At 43.9% G+C, this 24624-nt stretch overlaps 1 protein-coding gene across 2 annotated transcripts in view; it reads right to left on the reverse strand.

Annotated features, from left to right (window-relative positions):
* Positions 1 to 2199: 2199 nt before the first annotated feature.
* The window catches only part of RCC2 (regulator of chromosome condensation 2), a 30197-nt gene continuing 7772 nt past the window's right edge, over positions 2200 to 24624 (reverse strand). For both annotated transcript variants that reach the window (XM_083161878.1, XM_083161877.1), the window contains exons 4-13: positions 22595 to 22738; positions 21486 to 21617; positions 21311 to 21399; positions 21115 to 21229; positions 20876 to 21042; positions 19577 to 19757; positions 19353 to 19458; positions 4821 to 4893; positions 4138 to 4215; positions 2200 to 4061 (exon numbers count right to left, since the gene is read on the reverse strand). In XM_083161878.1, coding sequence (XP_083018004.1) covers positions 3957 to 4061; positions 4138 to 4215; positions 4821 to 4893; positions 19353 to 19458; positions 19577 to 19757; positions 20876 to 21042; positions 21115 to 21229; positions 21311 to 21399; positions 21486 to 21617; positions 22595 to 22738 — 1190 coding nt within the window. In that variant the 3' untranslated portion in view covers positions 2200 to 3956. The remainder of the gene's footprint in view (positions 4062 to 4137; positions 4216 to 4820; positions 4894 to 19352; positions 19459 to 19576; positions 19758 to 20875; positions 21043 to 21114; positions 21230 to 21310; positions 21400 to 21485; positions 21618 to 22594; positions 22739 to 24624) is intronic.

The following is a 24624-nucleotide window of genomic DNA, read 5'->3' on the forward strand; positions in this document are numbered from 1 at the left end:
AAGAAGATTAACTACTTTGCTTTGTATTCTGGATGTGGGGTCTGATCTTATTTTTAGATAAGTCTCAGTCGCCCAGATGTTTGATAACTTCACTAGTGTACCATTCTTTATCTAAAACCACAACACCACCCCCCTTATCTGCCGGCTTTATGATTATTTCTTGATTTTTACCTAAGTCTTTTAGGGATTGTCTTTCTTTTTTTGTTAGGTTGTATCTGGTGTTTTTGATTGAAACTTTCTTTATATCTTCAAGTACCAATGTACTGAAGGTTTCTATAAAGTTACTTTACGTGTGACGGGTAAAAAATGGATTTCGGTTTGAAATGACTGGTGCTGGCAATTTCAACTGTTTCTGTTGTATTGTCTGTGTTATTACTGAGAAAAAATTTTTTTAGACACAGTTTACGTACAAACTTATGTACGTCTATAAAGCTTTCAAACTTATTTATGTTTGCTGTGGGGGTGTATTTTAATCCCTTTTCTAGAACAGACACTTCTGTGGTTGAAAGCATGTGCTTGCTTAAATTAAAGATTTTCACCTTATTAGGCTGTCCTTTTTGAGTGAGGTCTTGGACAGTAACATCATTGGGGGTTATTATTTTATTTCCTTTGTTAGTATTTTTCCTGTTCTTTCTCCTTTTCTTCCTATTCGTAGCTCCCCCCCCTTTTTCCCCGGTGAGTGTTTCTAATTATTACTTTGTGGCATTGATCGCCTGTTTTCTCTAAAAAACGTATTCTGTTTGTATCTTTTTGCAATGGAGAATACCTATTTTGAGTATCCATAGGTGATTCGAGGTGGTCTGAATAGGATATTCGTCTCCGAAATGGTCTTTTGGGATAATCCCATTTTTGAGTGTTAGTTTCTCTTACAGTGTCTCTTCTATAATTTCTATGTTGGGGAATTCTATATGGACTCGTTCTCTCTCTATTATTAGCAAGCTGTCTATGGTCTTCATATCTCCTATAATTGTCTCTTAAAATTACCGTTCTGAGTGTGATCCTTGGTATGATCTTCTTCAAAATCTCTTATTATAATGTCTCCATTTACTTGGAGTATTTCTATCTGGCCTTCTATGATTTTGTGTAAGTCTATGGTCATGTATATGAGGCTCAGAAATTATCTGAGAGTTCCTGTTTTCTCTCGTATTACCCTGATAATACCTTTTTGGACTGGGATTTGAGTTTATGTGTTTTTCTGAATGCTTGTATGACTTGCATTCACAAGTGGGAACCGGATTGGGTTTTTCTATTCGATCTACTGAATCCTTTTTGTCCCTAATGAATTTTCTTAATTTACGGTCTATCATAGGTTTGGACAGTCTTTTGATATTACTTTCTATTCTCTTTTCATATTCTGCATATTCAGGTAAATCTGCAAACGGTTTGATGAGTTCTTTATATTTTTTTTATCTCATCGTCTAGAATAATTAGTTGTTTTCTTCTTTCCTCTATAATTAGGGTAATGAGGCGTATTGAGCAGTTATGAGTCATTTTGTGCCATTCTTCAACAAATTTATCAGTGGCTGTTTCAAAAGATGCCTGTTCGACAATCAATAGACCTTTTGGGATTATATCGTGGGACAGATACTTCTCGAGCGTTACCACTTCCCACCATATTTTGTTCTCTTTAATTAACACTTTCTCAAGTTTTTTCATTATACCTTCAAGGTCCTCATCTATTAATTCTGTACTTTCAATTTCATTGCAGAAGATATGTCCTAGGAGAATTACTCTTTTCTCTCTATTTTTGAACATAATAGCGGCTGTAATATGTCTGTTTCACACGTGGGGGTATTACAATAGTACACAAAAAAAGGTAAATGATGAAACAGAAAAGTCTCAGCGCTGGAGGTCAGCTCGCAGGAGGGACTATAACCAACTATATGTGTCTTGTACACATTTCTCTGTGCAATTGTGTTTTTGTGGTGCGGGGTCACCACGTGTTATATTTCCCACCTGCTGACCTCCAACACTGAGACTTTTCTGTTTCATCAGTTCCCTTTTTTTAGGGTTGTATTATGACTGCTCCCAAACCTCCCTACCATGGCGGCTAAGAGTCACATGACATGATTAATTCATGTGACATCACAAATGAATCATCTTCCAGCAGATGCCAGGCCCGGACTAGGAGCTATGCAATGTAGTTATATTGCCTCTACGGCACAGGATTTCCCGACAGAAGACGCACAGCAGACACCATACACAAAGACGGATTTTATTCAAACAATGAACTTGAGAAATATAAAACGAAAATAAGATAAAACATTAGCCCCAGACCCTGTAACCTCACATAAAAGGAGGTCAGACCACCCTGCGTAGACGTGGCTGCGACGTACAAACTGCGCATTCACCGTGAGGTCAGGTCCAATGAATACGTACACAGCGCTGGATGAAACATATTAAACAGAAAAAAACAGCACAATAGCACAAACCGCTGCGGCTGATCCCATCTGCTGCCAATAATGGAATGATCACAAGTGCTCAGACTAAGAACTAGGGACATGGCATAAATCCATTTATTGCAATTCTGTACAAATAATCCGTAAACGTGTAAACTCTGCGCAGGAGGAGGAGTCTTCCACTAACCAGAAGGCAGAGCAACGCTGCATGCAGCTGCCAACGGGTCCCGTCCTCAAAGTGGCCCCTCGCTGATTAGAGGTGCATGCTGGTAAGGTGGTGTGTCGTTGCAGTGAGGAGGCTAGGAGGGGCAAGTGACTTTAGCGCTGACTATAAAAAGGAGGATTTTCCACCACATTCTTATTGAATCGCCTTCCCCTGTCGGCAGAGTGGGCAATCCTAGGCGTTTTTCCAATGGGAACACCAATTCTACAGGAGAGCAAAAAGATGATGCTTATTATATCTGCGGTAGCCCGCAAATGTATTCTGCATCAATGGATACATAAGGACCCCCCTTCTATACCCCTGTTTCGAGCAAAGTTATTCCATATATTCCATATGGATTGGGTGGAATCATCCCTCCAAAAAGAGGAGCGTACGGAAACATTTTTCCAGATATGGGAGGGTTTCATCGACTCATTATCTAATGATCTGAAATCACAAATCCATAAATGTTTCCATTCCACTCAATGGTACGAGACCCGTGTCCTCACCGGGTCCGACCCGATAGACTTTCCAGTAAACACAATCACTGAGTGATGGTGTGGTTTAGGTCATGTCCGCCCTCAAATGACATTGCTCTGTTTCTCTACTGTAAAATGTTCTCCCATATATATGTACAGAGGAAAGAATGCCTGTATACACAGAAGAAAGAAAGTTTCAATGTGATGTAAACATGCTCAATCCTAAATAAAAAGTTTATAAAAAAAAAAAAAAAAAAGGAATGAATTTTATTTTCCTAAAAAAAAAAAAAAAAAAGCTTCATAACGGCTATGTAACAAGGCTGGTGACACGGGTGGAAGTGCGGCGCTGTGCGCGCAGACCACGCGTGTAGGAAAGGCACCAGAAGTGCAGCACTGCAGGAACGGAGCCCACTCACGCTGCCAGTAACACTTATTCGCAAGGCACCAATTCCCGGAAACTCAGCGCCAACCATTCTCTGCTGTTCATCAGCATTGAGGGAGCAGGCGCTGTAAGGTGGTGGGAGACACGGGGTTCGGGTGTAAGCTCAGAGAAGTAGCTTATGGCGGAGAAAGGGAGCAGTCAGGTTTCTGATGGTCCACTCTTTAAAGCAGGAGGTCCGTCCTGTTCCCATGACAATGCGGCGAAACGCGCCTGTTTAAAAAGTTTGTTTCCTGGAAATAAGTTGAGTGGAGAGAAAAATTGGGAAGGAATGTAGAGTGATTTCCGGTACCCTCAGGGTAGATTCAGCTGCCTTACCCCTGTCAGTGCCAGACTGACCTGCAGTAGCAGGAGCACCACAGGGGTCCACAGGAGTGTGTGAGGGGAGTGGTTGGTGCGCATCGGCCCCCCTTCCTGGTGTAGACGGCGTAGAGACATCACAGAGTGCGAGGATTGTACTCTGGGAGCTTCTTCAGCTTCTCTTTGTCACGATCCGTTTCATCCCGTGCAACAATCAGGGTGTGAGAGTAACCCATTGTGACCTGCGGGGACAGGAGCCAGTGTCAGAGCATCATACGGAGGAACGGCGGAGGAGAAGGGCAGCAACACGAAACTCACCTGCTCCGCATAGATTCCATCCAGCGTCTTCACTTCCTGAGCGGTGGTGGAGGACTTGGCCTTGTTGTCCCCATAGCCCTGAGAAGAGTTCACAAAGGATTCATTGGTGAAGGCCTACAAAGATCGGGGGACAGGACATCGCCCACAACAACAACAACTCTGCCGCCATTGCAGCGATGAGATTAGGGTCATGGTTAACCCTTTCAGTGCCAAGTGAACTTCTCAAAACAGGTGTGAAAATTGCACAGAAAACATTTGCATTCATCATCATGACGTGTCATCTGTAGGACCTTATATACTGTAGAAAATATCATCCTTTTATTTTTATATACACATTTGTTATTTGGGGCCAGATTCTCTAAAACTTCAAAAGTGAAAAAATGGAGAGTGATATACAACCAGCCAATCAGCTCCTGTCTGACATTTTTCAAACACAGCCTGTGACATGGCAGGTAGGAGCCGATTGGCTGGCTGTTTATCACTCTATATTTGATCACTTTTGGATCTTGGAGAATCTGGTCCTTAAACTTGTATAACACATGTGAGCGAGGCTGGTATGGTTAGCCGATATTGCACGCATCTCATACAGATGTTGGCACACAAAGGGTTAAGCATGTCGGGCATCTACTGGGTATAAACCGAGATGGGTTTGGCTGGTGGACCATGATCGGTGCCGGACTTACCAGCTCTCCGTAGGTGGGCGATGGTCCCCAGCTGATTGTACTCTCCTCTGCTGCCAATATAATACTGCTTTTTCTGGAAGGCAACAATAAATATAAAGGACGTTACCATAGGACGGGCAATATAGCAGCTATACGTCAGATACCAGGAATCTAGGCCTCATTACTAAGGCACCGCATTTATATCACTATAGGACGGGCAATATAGCAGCTATACATCAGTAATGAGGCCTAGATTACTAAGGCACCGCATTTATATCACTATAGGACAGGCAATATAGCAGCTATACATCAGTAATGAGGCCTAGATTACTAAGGCACCGCATTTATATCACTATAGGACAGGCAATATAGCAGCTATACGTCAGATACCAGGAATCTAGGTCTCGTTACTAAGGCACCGCATTTATATCACTATAGCACAGGCAATATAGCAGCTATACGTCAGATACCAGGAATCTAGGCCTCATTACTAAGGCACCGCATTTATATCACTATAGCACAGGCAATATAGCAGCTATACGTCAGATACCAGGAATCTAGGCCTCATTACTAAGGCACCGCATTTATATCACTATAGGACGGGCAATATAGCAGCTATACGTCAGATACCAGGAATCTAGGCCTCATTACTAAGGCACCGCATTTATATCACTATAGCACAGGTAATATAGCAGCTATACGTCAGATACCAGGAATCTAGGCCTCATTACTAAGGCACCGCATTTATATCACTATAGGACGGGCAATATAGCAGCTATACATCAGATAACAGGAATCTAGGCCTCATTACTAAGGCACCGCATTTATATCACTATAGCACAGGCAATATAGCAGCTATACGTCAGATACCAGGAATCTAGGCCTCATTACTAAGGCACCGCATTTATATCACTATAGTACAAGCAATATAGCAGCTATACGTCAGATACCAGGAATCTAGGCCTCATTACTAAGGCACCGCATTTATATCACTATAGTACAAGCAATATAGCAGCTATACGTCAGATACCAGGAATCTAGGTCTCATTACTAAGGCACCACATTTATATCACTATAGGATGGGCAATATAGCAGCTATACGTCATATAACAGGAATCTAGGCCTCATTACTAAGGCACCGCATTTATATCACTATAGGACGGGCAATATAGCAGCTATACGTCAGATACCAGGAATCTAGGCCTCATTACTAAGGCACCGCATTTATATCACTATAGGACGGGCAATATAGCAGCTATACGTCATATAACAGGAATCTAGGTCTCATTACTAAGGCACCACATTTATATCACTATAGTACAGGTAATATAGCAGCTATACGTCAGATACCAGGAATCTAGGCCTCGTTACTAAGGCACCGCATTTATATCACTATAGGACGGGCAATATAGCAGCTATACGTCAGATACCAGGAATCTAGGCCTCATTACTAAGGCACCGCATTTATATCACTATAGGACGGGCAATATAGCAGCTATACGTCATATAACAGGAATCTAGGTCTCATTACTAAGGCACCACATTTATATCACTATAGTACAGGTAATATAGCAGCTATACGTCAGATACCAGGAATCTAGGCCTCGTTACTAAGGCACCGCATTTATATCACTATAGGACGGACAATATAGCAGCTATACGTCAGATACCAGGAATCTAGGCCTCATTACTAATGCACCGCATTTATATCACTATAGTACAGGTAATATAGCAGCTATACGTCAGATACCAGGAATCTAGGCCTCATTACTAAGGCACTGCATTTATATCACTATAGGACAGGCAATATAGCAGCTATACGTCAGATACCAGGAATCTAGGCCTCATTACTAAGGCACCGCATTTATATCACTATAGGATGGGCAATATAGCAGCTATACGTCAGATACCAGGAATCTAGTCCTCATTACTAAGGCACCGCATTTATATCACTATAGCACAGGCAATATAGCAGCTATACGTCAGATACCAGGAATCTAGGTCTCATTACTAAGGCACCGCATTTATATCACTATAGCACAAGCAATATTGCAGCTATACGTCAGATACCAGGAATCTAGGTCCCATTACTAAGGCACCGCATTTATATCACTATAGCACAGGCAATATAGCAGCTATACGTCAGATACCAGGAATCTAGGTCTCATTACTAAGGCACCGCATTTATATCACTATAGGACGGGCAATATAGCAGCTATACATCAGATAACAGGAATCTAGGCCTCATTACTAAGGCACCGCATTTATATCACTATAGCACAGGCAATATAGCAGCTATACGTCAGATACCAGGAATCTAGGCCTCATTACTAAGGCACCGCATTTATATCACTATAGGACAGGCAATATAGCAGCTATACGTCAGATACCAGGAATCTAGGCCTCGTTACTAAGGCACCGCATTTATATCACTATAGGACGGGCAATATAGCAGCTATACGTCAGATACCAGGAATCTAGGCCTCGTTACTAAGGCACCGCATTTATATCACTATAGGACAGGCAATATAGCAGCTATACGTCAGATACCAGGAATCTAGGCCTCGTTACTAAGGCACCGCATTTATATCACTATAGGACAGGCAATATAGCAGCTATACGTCAGATACCAGGAATCTAGGCCTCATTACTAAGGCACCGCATTTATATCACTATAGGACAGACAATATAGCAGCTATACGTCAGATACCAGGAATCTAGGCCTCATTACTAAGGCACCGCATTTATATCACTATAGGACAGGCAATATAGCAGCTATACGTCAGATACCAGGAATCTAGGCCTCGTTACTAAGGCACCGCATTTATATCACTATAGGACAGGCAATATAGCAGCTATACGTCAGATACCAGGAATCTAGGCCTCATTACTAAGGCACCGCATTTATATCACTATAGGACGGACAATATAGCAGCTATACGTCAGATACCAGGAATCTAGGCCTCATTACTAAGGCACCGCATTTATATCACTATAGGACGGGCAATATAGCGGCTATACGTCAGATACCAGGAATCTAGGCCTCATTACTAAGGCACCGCATTTATATCACTATAGGACGGGCAATATAGCGGCTATACGTCAGATACCAGGAATCTAGGCCTCATTACCAAGGCACCGCATTTATATCACTATAGCACAAGCAATATTGCAGCTATACGTCAGATACCAGGAATCTAGGCCTCATTACTAAGGCACCGCATTTATATCACTATAGGACGGACAATATAGCAGCTATACGTCAGATAACAGGAATCTAGGCCTCATTACCAAGGCACCGCATTTATATCACTATAGGACAGGCAATATAGCAGCTATACGTCAGATACCAGGAATCTAGGCCTCGTTACTAAGGCACCGCATTTATATCACTATAGCACAAGCAATATTGCAGCTATACGTCAGATACCAGGAATCTAGGCCTCGTTACTAAGGCACCGCATTTATATCACTAAAGGACGGGCAATATAGCGGCTATACATCAGATACCAGGAATCTAGTCCTCATTACTAAGGCACCGCATTTATATCACTATAGCACAGGCAATATAGCAGCTATACGTCAGATACCAGGAATCTAGGCCTCATTACTAAGGCACCGCATTTATATCACTATAGCACAGGCAATATTGCAGCTATACGTCAGATACCAGGAATCTAGGCCCCGTTACTAAGGCACCGCATTTATATCACTATAGCACAGGCAATATAGCAGCTATACGTCAGATACCAGGAATCTAGGCCTCATTACTAAGGCACCGCATTTATATCACTATAGAACGGGCAATATAGCAGCTATACGTCAGATACCAGGAATCTAGGTCTCATTACTAAGGCACCGCATTTATATCACTATAGAACGCCAATGTAGCAGCTATACATCAGATAACAGTAATGAGGCCTAGATTACTAAGGCACCGCATTTATATAACTATGGGACGGGCAATATAGCAGCTATACATCAGATAACAGTAATGAGGCCTAGATTACTAAGGCACCGCATTTATATCACTATAGGACGGGCAATATAGCAGCTATACATCAGATACCAGGAATCTAGGCCTCGTTACTAAGGCACCGCATTTATATCACTATAGAACGGGCAATATAGCAGCTATACGTCAGATACCAGGAATCTAGGCCTCATTACTAAGGCACCGCATTTATATCACTATAGGACGGGCAATATAGCAGCTATACATCAGATACCAGGAATCTAGGCCTCATTACTAAGGCACCGCATATCACTATAGAACGGGCAATATTGCAGCTATACATCAGATACCAGGAATCTAGGCCTCATTACTAAGGCACCGCATTTATATCACTATAGGACGGACAATATAGCAGCTATACATCAGATACCAGGAATCTAGGCCTCATTACTAAGGCACCGCATTTATATCACTATAGGACGGGCAATATAGCAGCTATACATCAGATACCAGGAATCTAGGCCTCATTACTAAGGCACCGTATTTATATCACTATAGGACAGACAATATAGCAGCTATACATCAGATAACAGTAATGAGGCCTAGATTACTAAGGCACCGCATTTATATCACTATGGGACGGGCAATATAGCAGCTATACATCAGATAACAGTAATGAGGCCTAGATTACTAAGGCACCGCATTTATATCACTATAGGACGGGCAATATAGCAGCTATACATCAGATACCAGGAATCTAGGCCTCGTTACTAAGGCACCGCATTTATATCACTATAGAACGGGCAATATAGCAGCTATACATCAGATACCAGGAATCTAGGTCTCATTACTAAGGCACCGCATTTATATCACTATAGCACAGGTAATATAGCAGCTATACGCTCATATACCAGGAATCTAGGCCTCGTTACTAAGGCACCACATTTATATCACTATAGGACGGACAATATAGCAGCTATACATCAGATACCAGGAATCTAGGTCTCATTTCTAAGGCACCACATTTATATTACTATAGCACAGGTAATATAGCAGCTATACGTCAGATACCAGGAATCTAAGCCTCATTACTAAGGCACCGCATTTATATCACTATAGGACGGGCAATATAGCAGCTATACATCATATACCAGGAATCTAGGCCTCATTACTAAGGCACCGCATTTATATCACTATAGGACGGGCAATATAGCAGCTATACGTCAGATACCAGGAATCTACGCCTCATTACTAAGGCACCGCATTTATATCACTATAGGACGGGCAATATAGCAGCTATACGTCAGATACCAGGAATCTAGGCCTCATTACTAAGGCACCGCATTTATATCACTATAGCACAGGCAATATAGCAGCTATACGTCAGATACCAGGAATCTAGGCCTCATTACTAAGGCACCGCATTTATATCACTATAGAACGGGCAATATAGCAGCTATACATCAGATACCAGGAATCTAGGCCTCGTTACTAAGGCACCACATTTATATCACTATAGCACGGGCAATATAGCAGCTATACGTCAGATACCAGGAATCTAGGCCTCGTTACTAAGGCACCGCATTTATATCACTATAGGACGGACAATATAGCAGCTATACGTCAGATACCAGGAATCTAGGCCTCATTACTAAGGCACCGCATTTATATCACTATAGGACGGGCAATATAGCAGCTATACGTCATATACCAGGAATCTAGGCCTCATTACCAAGGCACCGCATTTATATCACTATAGGACAGACAATATAGCAGCTATACGTCAGATACCAGGAATCTAGGCCTCATTACTAAGGCACCGCATTTATATCACTATAGGACGGGCAATATAGCAGCTATACGTCAGATACCAGGAATCTACGCCTCATTACTAAGGCACCGCATTTATATCACTATAGGACGGGCAATATAGCAGCTATACGTCATATACCAGGAATCTAGGCCTCGTTACTAAGGCACTGCATTTATATCACTATAGCACAGGCAATATAGCAGCTATACGTCAGATACCAGGAATCTAGGCCTCATTACTAAGGCACCGCATTTATATCACTATAGCACAAGCAATATAGCAGCTATACGTCAGATACCAGGAATCTAGGCCTCATTACTAAGGCACCGCATTTATATCACTATAGCACAAGCAATATAGCAGCTATACGTCAGATACCAGGAATCTAGGCCTCATTACTAAGGCACCGCATTTATATCACTATAGGACGGGTAATATAGCAGCTATACATCAGATACCAGGAATCTAGGCCTCGTTACTAAGGCACCGCATTTATATCACTATAGCACAGGCAATATAGCAGCTATACGTCAGATACCAGGAATCTAGGCCTCATTACTAAGGCACCGCATTTATATCACTATAGGACGGGTAATATAGCAGCTATACGTCATATACCAGGAATCTAGGCCTCATTACCAAGGCACCGCATTTATATCACTATAGGACAGACAATATAGCAGCTATACGTCAGATACCAGGAATCTAGGCCTCATTACTAAGGCACCGCATTTATATCACTATAGGACGGGCAATATAGCAGCTATACGTCAGATACCAGGAATCTACGCCTCATTACTAAGGCACCGCATTTATATCACTATAGGACGGGCAATATAGCAGCTATACGTCATATACCAGGAATCTAGGCCTCGTTACTAAGGCACTGCATTTATATCACTATAGCACAGGCAATATAGCAGCTATACGTCAGATACCAGGAATCTAGGCCTCATTACTAAGGCACCGCATTTATATCACTATAGCACAAGCAATATAGCAGCTATACGTCAGATACCAGGAATCTAGGCCTCATTACTAAGGCACCGCATTTATATCACTATAGGACGGACAATATAGCAGCTATACGTCAGATACCAGGAATCTAGGCCTCATTACTAAGGCACCGCATTTATATCACTATAGGACGGGCAATATAGCAGCTATACGTCATATACCAGGAATCTAGGCCTCATTACCAAGGCACCGCATTTATATCACTATAGGACAGACAATATAGCAGCTATACGTCAGATACCAGGAATCTAGGCCTCATTACTAAGGCACCGCATTTATATCACTATAGGACGGGCAATATAGCAGCTATACGTCAGATACCAGGAATCTACGCCTCATTACTAAGGCACCGCATTTATATCACTATAGGACGGGCAATATAGCAGCTATACGTCATATACCAGGAATCTAGGCCTCGTTACTAAGGCACTGCATTTATATCACTATAGCACAGGCAATATAGCAGCTATACGTCAGATACCAGGAATCTAGGCCTCATTACTAAGGCACCGCATTTATATCACTATAGCACAAGCAATATAGCAGCTATACGTCAGATACCAGGAATCTAGGCCTCATTACTAAGGCACCGCATTTATATCACTATAGCACAAGCAATATAGCAGCTATACGTCAGATACCAGGAATCTAGGCCTCATTACTAAGGCACCGCATTTATATCACTATAGGACGGGTAATATAGCAGCTATACATCAGATACCAGGAATCTAGGCCTCGTTACTAAGGCACCGCATTTATATCACTATAGCACAGGCAATATAGCAGCTATACGTCAGATACCAGGAATCTAGGCCTCATTACTAAGGCACCGCATTTATATCACTATAGGACGGGCAATATAGCAGCTATACGTCATATACCAGGAATCTAGGCCTCATTACCAAGGCACCGCATTTATATCACTATAGGACAGACAATATAGCAGCTATACGTCAGATACCAGGAATCTAGGCCTCATTACTAAGGCACCGCATTTATATCACTATAGGACGGGCAATATAGCAGCTATACGTCAGATACCAGGAATCTACGCCTCATTACTAAGGCACCGCATTTATATCACTATAGGACGGGCAATATAGCAGCTATACGTCATATACCAGGAATCTAGGCCTCGTTACTAAGGCACTGCATTTATATCACTATAGCACAGGCAATATAGCAGCTATACGTCAGATACCAGGAATCTAGGCCTCATTACTAAGGCACCGCATTTATATCACTATAGCACAAGCAATATAGCAGCTATACGTCAGATACCAGGAATCTAGGCCTCATTACTAAGGCACCGCATTTATATCACTATAGCACAAGCAATATAGCAGCTATACGTCAGATACCAGGAATCTAGGCCTCATTACTAAGGCACCGCATTTATATCACTATAGGACGGGTAATATAGCAGCTATACATCAGATACCAGGAATCTAGGCCTCGTTACTAAGGCACCGCATTTATATCACTATAGCACAGGCAATATAGCAGCTATACGTCAGATACCAGGAATCTAGGCCTCATTACTAAGGCACCGCATTTATATCACTATAGGACGGGTAATATAGCAGCTATACGTCATATACCAGGAATCTAGGCCTCATTACCAAGGCACCGCATTTATATCACTATAGGACAGACAATATAGCAGCTATACGTCAGATACCAGGAATCTAGGCCTCATTACTAAGGCACCGCATTTATATCACTATAGGACGGGCAATATAGCAGCTATACGTCAGATACCAGGAATCTACGCCTCATTACTAAGGCACCGCATTTATATCACTATAGAACGGGCAATATAGCAGCTATACGTCAGATACCAGGAATCTACGCCTCGTTACTAAGCACCGCATTTATATCACTATAGGACGGACAATATAGCAGCTATACGTCAGATACCAGGAATCTAGGTCTCATTACTAAGGCACCGCATTTATATCACTATGGGACGGGCAATATAGCAGCTATACATCAGATAACAGTAATGAGGCCTCGTTACTAAGGCACCGCATTTATATCACTATAGGACGGGCAATATAGCGGCTATACATCAGATAATACCAGGAATCTAGGCCTCATTATTAAGGCACCACATTTATATCACTATAGCACAGGCAATATAGCAGCTATACGTCAGATACCAGGAATCTAGGCCTCGTTACTAAGGCACCGCATTTATATCACTATAGGACAGGCAATATAGCAGCTATACGTCAGATACCAGGAATCTAGGCCTCATTACTAAGGCACCGCATTTATATCACTATAGGACAGACAATATAGCAGCTATACGTCAGATACCAGGAATCTAGGCCTCATTACTAAGGCACCGCATTTATATCACTATAGGACAGGCAATATAGCAGCTATACGTCAGATACCAGGAATCTAGGCCTCGTTACTAAGGCACCGCATTTATATCACTATAGGACAGGCAATATAGCAGCTATACGTCAGATACCAGGAATCTAGGCCTCATTACTAAGGCACCGCATTTATATCACTATAGGACGGACAATATAGCAGCTATACGTCAGATACCAGGAATCTAGGCCTCATTACTAAGGCACCGCATTTATATCACTATAGGACGGGCAATATAGCGGCTATACGTCAGATACCAGGAATCTAGGCCTCATTACTAAGGCACCGCATTTATATCACTATAGGACGGGCAATATAGCGGCTATACGTCAGATACCAGGAATCTAGGCCTCATTACCAAGGCACCGCATTTATATCACTATAGCACAAGCAATATTGCAGCTATACGTCAGATACCAGGAATCTAGGCCTCATTACTAAGGCACCGCATTTATATCACTATAGGACGGACAATATAGCAGCTATACGTCAGATAACAGGAATCTAGGCCTCATTACCAAGGCACCGCATTTATATCACTATAGGACAGGCAATATAGCAGCTATACGTCAGATACCAGGAATCTAGGCCTCGTTACTAAGGCACCGCATTTATATCACTATAGCACAAGCAATATTGCAGCTATACGTCAGATACCAGGAATCTAGGCCTCGTTACTAAGGCACCGCATTTATATCACTAAAGGACGGGCAATATAGCGGCTATACATCAGATACCAGGAATCTAGTCCTCATTACTAAGGCACCGCATTTATATCACTATAGCACAGGCAATATAGCAGCTATACGTCAGATACCAGGAATCTAGGCCTCATTACTAAGGCACCGCATTTATATCACTATAGCACAGGCAATATTGCAGCTATACGTCAGATACCAGGAATCTAGGCCCCGTTACTAAGGCACCGCATTTATATCACTATAGCACAGGCAATATAGCAGCTATACGTCAGATACCAGGAATCTAGGCCTCATTACTAAGGCACCGCATTTATATCACTATAGAACGGGCAATATAGCAGCTATACGTCAGATACCAGGAATCTAGGTCTCATTACTAAGGCACCGCATTTATATCACTATAGAACGCCAATGTAGCAGCTATACATCAGATAACAGTAATGAGGCCTAGATTACTAAGGCACCGCATTTATATAACTATGGGACGGGCAATATAGCAGCTATACATCAGATAACAGTAATGAGGCCTAGATTACTAAGGCACCGCATTTATATCACTATAGGACGGGCAATATAGCAGCTATACATCAGATACCAGGAATCTAGGCCTCGTTACTAAGGCACCGCATTTATATCACTATAGAACGGGCAATATAGCAGCTATACGTCAGATACCAGGAATCTAGGCCTCATTACTAAGGCACCGCATTTATATCACTATAGGACGGGCAATATAGCAGCTATACATCAGATACCAGGAATCTAGGCCTCATTACTAAGGCACCGCATATCACTATAGAACGGGCAATATTGCAGCTATACATCAGATACCAGGAATCTAGGCCTCATTACTAAGGCACCGCATTTATATCACTATAGGACGGACAATATAGCAGCTATACATCAGATACCAGGAATCTAGGCCTCATTACTAAGGCACCGCATTTATATCACTATAGGACGGGCAATATAGCAGCTATACATCAGATACCAGGAATCTAGGCCTCATTACTAAGGCACCGTATTTATATCACTATAGGACAGACAATATAGCAGCTATACATCAGATAACAGTAATGAGGCCTAGATTACTAAGGCACCGCATTTATATCACTATGGGACGGGCAATATAGCAGCTATACATCAGATAACAGTAATGAGGCCTAGATTACTAAGGCACCGCATTTATATCACTATAGGACGGGCAATATAGCAGCTATACATCAGATACCAGGAATCTAGGCCTCGTTACTAAGGCACCGCATTTATATCACTATAGAACGGGCAATATAGCAGCTATACATCAGATACCAGGAATCTAGGTCTCATTACTAAGGCACCGCATTTATATCACTATAGCACAGGTAATATAGCAGCTATACGCTCATATACCAGGAATCTAGGCCTCGTTACTAAGGCACCACATTTATATCACTATAGGACGGACAATATAGCAGCTATACATCAGATACCAGGAATCTAGGTCTCATTTCTAAGGCACCACATTTATATTACTATAGCACAGGTAATATAGCAGCTATACGTCAGATACCAGGAATCTAAGCCTCATTACTAAGGCACCGCATTTATATCACTATAGGACGGGCAATATAGCAGCTATACATCATATACCAGGAATCTAGGCCTCATTACTAAGGCACCGCATTTATATCACTATAGGACGGGCAATATAGCAGCTATACGTCAGATACCAGGAATCTACGCCTCATTACTAAGGCACCGCATTTATATCACTATAGGACGGGCAATATAGCAGCTATACGTCAGATACCAGGAATCTAGGCCTCATTACTAAGGCACCGCATTTATATCACTATAGCACAGGCAATATAGCAGCTATACGTCAGATACCAGGAATCTAGGCCTCATTACTAAGGCACCGCATTTATATCACTATAGAACGGGCAATATAGCAGCTATACATCAGATACCAGGAATCTAGGCCTCGTTACTAAGGCACCACATTTATATCACTATAGCACGGGCAATATAGCAGCTATACGTCAGATACCAGGAATCTAGGCCTCGTTACTAAGGCACCGCATTTATATCACTATAGGACGGACAATATAGCAGCTATACGTCAGATACCAGGAATCTAGGCCTCATTACTAAGGCACCGCATTTATATCACTATAGGACGGGCAATATAGCAGCTATACGTCATATACCAGGAATCTAGGCCTCATTACCAAGGCACCGCATTTATATCACTATAGGACAGACAATATAGCAGCTATACGTCAGATACCAGGAATCTAGGCCTCATTACTAAGGCACCGCATTTATATCACTATAGGACGGGCAATATAGCAGCTATACGTCAGATACCAGGAATCTACGCCTCATTACTAAGGCACCGCATTTATATCACTATAGGACGGGCAATATAGCAGCTATACGTCATATACCAGGAATCTAGGCCTCGTTACTAAGGCACTGCATTTATATCACTATAGCACAGGCAATATAGCAGCTATACGTCAGATACCAGGAATCTAGGCCTCATTACTAAGGCACCGCATTTATATCACTATAGCACAAGCAATATAGCAGCTATACGTCAGATACCAGGAATCTAGGCCTCATTACTAAGGCACCGCATTTATATCACTATAGCACAAGCAATATAGCAGCTATACGTCAGATACCAGGAATCTAGGCCTCATTACTAAGGCACCGCATTTATATCACTATAGGACGGGTAATATAGCAGCTATACATCAGATACCAGGAATCTAGGCCTCGTTACTAAGGCACCGCATTTATATCACTATAGCACAGGCAATATAGCAGCTATACGTCAGATACCAGGAATCTAGGCCTCATTACTAAGGCACCGCATTTATATCACTATAGGACGGGTAATATAGCAGCTATACGTCATATACCAGGAATCTAGGCCTCATTACCAAGGCACCGCATTTATATCACTATAGGACAGACAATATAGCAGCTATACGTCAGATACCAGGAATCTAGGCCTCATTACTAAGGCACCGCATTTATATCACTATAGGACGGGCAATATAGCAGCTATACGTCAGATACCAGGAATCTACGCCTCATTACTAAGGCACCGCATTTATATCACTATAGGACGGGCAATATAGCAGCTATACGTCATATACCAGGAATCTAGGCCTCGTTACTAAGGCACTGCATTTATATCACTATAGCACAGGCAATATAGCAGCTATACGTCAGATACCAGGAATCTAGGCCTCATTACTAAGGCACCGCATTTATATCACTATAGCACAAGCAATATAGCAGCTATACGTCAGATACCAGGAATCTAGGCCTCATTACTAAGGCACCGCATTTATATCACTATAGGACGGGTAATATAGCAGCTATACATCAGATACCAGGAATCTAGGCCTCGTTACTAAGGCACCGCATTTATATCACTATAGCACAGGCAATATAGCAGCTATACGTCAGATACCAGGAATCTAGGCCTCGTTACTAAGGCACCGCATTTATATCACTATAGGACAGGCAATATAGCAGCTATACGTCAGATACCAGGAATCTAGGCCTCATTACTAAGGCACCGCATTTATATCACTATAGGACAGACAATATAGCAGCTATACGTCAGATACCAGGAATCTAGGCCTCATTACTAAGGCACCGCATTTATATCACTATAGGACAGGCAATATAGCAGCTATACGTCAGATACCAGGAATCTAGGCCTCGTTACTAAGGCACCGCATTTATATCACTATAGGACAGGCAATATAGCAGCTATACGTCAGATACCAGGAATCTAGGCCTCATTACTAAGGCACCGCATTTATATCACTATAGGACGGACAATATAGCAGCTATACGTCAGATACCAGGAATCTAGGCCTCATTACTAAGGCACCGCATTTATATCACTATAGGACGGGCAATATAGCAGCTATACGTCAGATACCAGGAATCTAGGTCTCATTACTAAGGCACCGCATTTATATCACTATAGCACAAGCAATATTGCAGCTATACGTCAGATACCAGGAATCTAGGCCTCATTACTAAGGCACCGCATTTATATCACTATAGGATGGGCAATATAGCAGCTATACGTCAGATACCAGGAATCTAGGCCTCATTACTATATCACTACATATATTGGCACTAACCACCCAAAGTTCCTCATTTCATTATTGCTCTGTATCAGTTTATAATTATTAAATGGCGCCACAAAGGTTCCACAGCGCCTAACAGAACGAATTACAGTGTAAGGCAATTTAGGACACGTACATGGTAACTACAGTTGTATCAGGGAACAGCACAGGGAAATCATTATCTGAGTTAGCTGCCGTTGGATATTATAATGGTTAGTATTGCTACCTCACAGCACTGAGGTCATGGGTTCCATTCCCACCTAACTGTGTGGAGTTTGTATGATCTCCATGTAATGGGTGGGTTTACTCCGGGTACTCCAGATTCCTCCCACAATCCAAAAAACATACTGGTAGGCTAATTGGCTCCCAACATAATTAACGTTAGAATGTCTGTGTGTGCATGTGGTAGGGAATATAGATTGTAAGCTGCACTGGGACAGGGACCGATGTGAATGATAATACGTTGATCTCTGGAACTCTAAAAAAAACCATCACACAAACTCCTAGATCCCAACACTAATTCCCCCTCACACTCACCCACAGGCCAGGTTCCGAACCTTCCAGCCGCACAGATCCTGCACACTTTTTGGGTACATGGTGGAATCACGAGATGTGTTTGTAGCTCCCCAGAAGAAAAGTCCACCTGGACATGAAAGACTGGTCAGTTTGCACGGACGTTGGTTTCTAATCCTAGAAAAGCGCTCAGACCGGTCCTTCAAAGGAAGGTCCAAGAGTTTACACCCCCAACTTTCAGTACTCACCCATCTCGCTGACGGCAAAGGAGCAAGTAGCACCAGCATAGATCTGAGAGGCACCGCGCCCCGGGAAGTCAAACAATTTGACAAGTCGTGGCACCATCTCATCTTTCTGTTCAGTATGTCCCAGCCGGCCATACCCACCAAAGCCCCAGGAGAACACTCGTTTTTGGGAGTCCAGGACAAGCTGGAGAAAAGAATACAAGGAAAAGGTCTGGTGACTCAGAGAAGGTCCAACTGACCACAAGTTCTAGCCAACAGGGCCCTCAGCAGACCACGTAGACATATAGAGCACGGAGGGAGGAGGCCAGGACCTCAGGGATACGGTCTAGTGACTCCGAGAAGGTAGTCCTACCAGCATCTCCATACAACGTCCAACTGACCACAGGTTCTAGCCAGCAGGGCCCTCAGCAGACCACGTAGACATATAGAGCACGGAGGGAGGAGGCCAGGACCTCAGGGATACGGTCTAGTGACTCCGAGAAGGTAGTCCTACCAGCATCTCCATACAACGTCCAACCTACCACAAGTTCTAGCCAACAGGGCCCTCAGCAGACCACGTAGACGTATAGAGCACAGAGGGAGGAGGCCAGGACCTCAGGGAAAAGGTCTGGTGACTCCGAGAAGGTGGTCCTACCAGCATCTCCATACTACGTCCAACTGACCACAGGTTCTAGCCAACAGGGCTCTCAGCAGACCACGTAGACGTATAGAGCACAGAGGGAGGAGGCCAGGACCTCAGGGAAAAGGTCTGGTGACTCCGAGAAGGTGGTCCTACCAGCATCTCCATACTACGTCCAACTGACCACAGGTTCTAGCCAACAGGGCTCTCAGCAGACCACGTAGACGTATAGAGCACAGAGGGAGGAGGCCAGGACCTCAGGGAAAAGGTCTGGTGACTCCGAGAAGGTGGTCCTACCAGCATCTCCATACTACGTCCAACTGACCACAGGTTCTAGCCAGCAGGGCCCTCAGCAGACCACGTAGACTTATACAGCACAGTGGCAGGAGGCCAAGACCTCAGGAAAAAGGTTATCACCCTTCTAGAACAGCTCCAGGATCTGGATGTAGGTTTCCTATCACTAACCAGCTTCTACATCTCCAATTTACGCTTTTATCGTTAAGAGGGCGGATTTCTAGGTTTAGAATTACACCCCCCCTACATAAAAGGCCAGCTACAGATTGGGAAGAACAGTACCGAGCACCGTGGTGCAGTTCCCTGTACGTAAGCTAGGTGGCACATCATCCATATTTTCCCCACAGAAAGGGGGCTTATGTAGAACTTGCAGCGATTGGAGGACTCACCGAATGGTTTATGCCGCAGGCTATGTCTCTCACGACCACATTTTGCACCGGCAGGACTTGTCCGTCCTTTGTCTTCTCGATGAATATGGCAATCCTACGCGCTATGAGCTCGCAGTCGTACTCTATCCGCTGCGCCCGGGCGATGTACTTTCCGTCAGAGTTGTGACCTGTTGCGGGAGACAGCGATTATTTATGAACCCACATTGCACGGACAGTCGGAACCCAGGGCAGAACATTACCTAGCTGTCCATACTCGGGGCAGCCGAATGAGTACAGGTTCCCCTTACAGTCCATGATCATACTGAACTCCGCTCCGCAGGCCACTTTAGTGATGGGCTGCCCGTTATACAGGATCTAAGAGACAGACAGACGCGGTTATTGTGGTAAGGTCACCAAGAGCAAACAGGACACCCGCGGCTGCAGCCGGGCCGTTACCTGAGCCGGACTGGACACCGCGTCCGTCTTATTCCCCAAGCCGAGCTGACCCATTTTATTTTCTCCAAAGGCGTAAACCGATCCGGTTTCTGGAGAGAGGGAACACACAGGTTGGCCGACATCGAATCCTCACAAAATCTACCAGGAGAGCTCCCATGTCAGACACCCCCCGTACCTGTCAGTGCCAGGGTATGGTTCCTCCCGCAGGCGGCCTGCACGAACACTTCATCCTTAAGGCTCTCGATGAGTTTAGGGGCATCGACTCGTTTTATGTCACCGTGACCAAGCTGGCCCTTCTCATTACGTCCTAAAGCGGAACAAAGAACGGTTACAGAAGGTATAGAAGCTGTGCAACAAGTGCGCAGAACGGAAATGTACGGAGAGCAATGTCATAACGACACACCGACAGCAGACATCACCGCAGGCGCCGGCATCCGGATCAGCGTCACATAGGAGGGTGCGGGCCGTAGGGCAAATATACTTACCCAGCCCCTGGTCGTCTTCTGACCGCCGGTCTCATAATATACATACATGATCTGACTGACAAACCTCCAGATTGCGAATGAGATTATATTGCCCATAGCAACCAATCCGATAGATCATAGCTCAGAAGAAGATATAGATTTTGATTGGTTGCTACGGGCAACATCAACTCCTCATTTTAGAAGCTTTAGTAAATTACACATATGGCATATGATGCTGCAGAGCTGCGGTGACTGGTCTAGAGCCTGGGGCATGTAACCTGTATGTACTATTCGTTACAAGGGACCCAGACCATGCACATTACTGGTTACTGATGTCTCCATGGATACTGACCACGCCTCCAAGTATGGGCCACCAGCACTGCATCCCATCTGTGGGCCCACACTGAACATGCCTAACTCCAAACCTCAGGTACCACCAACAGGTCATGTTTTCTGGATGACTTTAATCATGTACAGGTAAGCAAATCTAGGTTGCTGCAACGTACAAATGCATTTTACACACACACACACACACACACTGCTCATCCATTAAAAAGTTACAAATCAGTACTTATGTATTATCTGGGCTCCCATGTTAAATGCACCCCATTTTTTCATACCCCTACTATCCAACTATGCATGGAGTTGATTTTATATAGTGTGGCGAGCGCAGCGAGCCCCGCGAGGGGAGGCGGTCTCATAAGAAAAACGGGAGCCCAGATATTACATAAGTACCTACAAATCATTTTGTCTCCTTTGAATTTCAACTGACGAACCGGCTCCCCGGTTTCAGCAACAGTACAAAGTCTGCGGCACTTACCCCAACTCCACAACTTGCCCTCGGTGGTAATGAGCAGACTGTGAGCAGCACAAGGGCCGGACGCTACAGTTCGGATTTGGATGCCCGTCAGGCAGCCATATCTGTGTGGCCCCCACAGGTTCTGGCCCAAGTTACGGTAGGCAGCTGAAATGGGGACAATAAGATTCGGGTGTCAGAAAATAACGTAGATGCAAACTCTGAGCATACTGGGGTGAGGCACGATCACCCGTCCAGACGGCACACAAGGATTTCATCTACAAGTCAAATAAGTAACGCAACGGGGGTCAGCTATGGCTGGTAATTATACAAGCAGATGGAGACCCAGCAGATATAACCCTATACATTACTCTGCCTGTGATACATAAGGAAACCTTTTATTTACTCACCTATTCATCAAAGCGTACCCTTCCACTGCATAAACCAGCTGGTTCTCCGACCCCTTGCCTGTTTACATCCTGCTATCTAACCACCACCCAATTGCACCTCTTGTAATCTGTCTGTCTCCCCTTCCTACTAGATTGTAAGATCCTCCGAGCAGGGCCCTCTTCCCTCCTGTTGTCAAAGCCCACTTCTCTTCACATGTCACTCACAGCTCACCTTTACTCCAACACTCAGTGACCATCTTTGTCCGCATACTCATCTCCATCATTGGCCTCAAGCCTCTAGTTGTATGTTGATTGGGTCCTCACTACTTATATCCAAGCTGTAATGTGTATTGATCTGTGGCGCTCTTTATTTGTACTGTATTCTTGTTATTTATTCAATGTTATGCCAAGCTTTGTCTCCCTGTATTGTTCCTTTGTACGGCGCTGCGAAACACTTGTGGCGCCTTATAAATAAAATTATAATAATAATAATATTATTTAAATGCTTTATCCTTAGACAACGTTTTTCTGGAGGTCACAAATTGCACTCTGCCTTCCAGAACTCTTACTATCGGTGTCTTCAGTCCCTTCTCTGGACATACTGCACAGGGCTGGATTAAGGGGGGCTCAGTACCCCTGGGCCCCCCTGTGTCTGGTACAGATAAAGGTTTTGTGCATGGGAGGGGGGTAGTGCTGCAGCTTCACCTATCTGCCAATGTGACAATTAATGGTGCTGAGCATCGGGAGCTGAGGTGCACTGACTGCACAAGTGTGCGGTGCATTACTGGGAGTTGATCAAATCCCATGAGACTTTGCACAAGAGGTCAGAGGCTGAGAGGCTTATGCTGAGCTCTGATTGGTGGAGCTCATCACATGATTCTCAGGCCCGTGGAGGAGAGCAGCAGCCTCGTTATGGGAGGGTTTTTAATCAGAGGCAGCGCTGAGCCTGAGAGGTCTCCTACAGAGCAAGGTACAGACACACAAATACAGGCTTTCCATGTGGTGGAGAGAGAGAGATAGATATCTATCTCTATATAGATCTATATTCTCCTCCCCCCCCCCCCCCTGCAGTTACCCATTGACTATTGATCGTTAAACCCGAGCCCCTTGAGGGCACTTCCCCATTAGAGCTTTCAGATTATTAGCCTGTTGTGGCCTGTGTCTAGAATGATCCCACAAGACATCTAATACCAGCAGGTTTGTACGTACTCTCCCATGTCATTTTCCCCTATTCTTTCTGGCCACCTCCAGTTGTAGACCACATATGTTATGGGTACAACTCTGACAAGCCAGATGCCATGACTAGTGGGGTTTACATGTACTCTCCCAACAACGTTGAAATTGACATGTACTCTCTTAGCGCACGGTTCCTACCTTTGCTTCATAACATGTCCATACATTAGACTATGCCGCCTAGTTTCTGTGAACTAGTCGGTGACATTATACATGTGTGATGTACATAAAAGGCTTTGCTGCCACTATTGTCACTACTATCGGCTATTTTAGGGCCTATGGACTAAGTGTATACTCTGCGTTCTCACCGTGTAATATCCTCCCCTGCAGTTTGCGGCCAGTAATGACAAAAAGGTGACGGCCCCCCTGTCTAAAGTGACTCAGGCCCCCCCCCCACAGGCCCTGTATCAGGCTCCTGTAACCCTCCTCTGA

The sequence above is a fragment of the Crinia signifera genome, chromosome 19 (genome assembly GCF_055691185.1).
Source record: "Crinia signifera chromosome 19, ASM5569118v1, whole genome shotgun sequence".
Classification (NCBI taxonomy): Eukaryota; Metazoa; Chordata; class Amphibia; order Anura; family Myobatrachidae; genus Crinia; species Crinia signifera.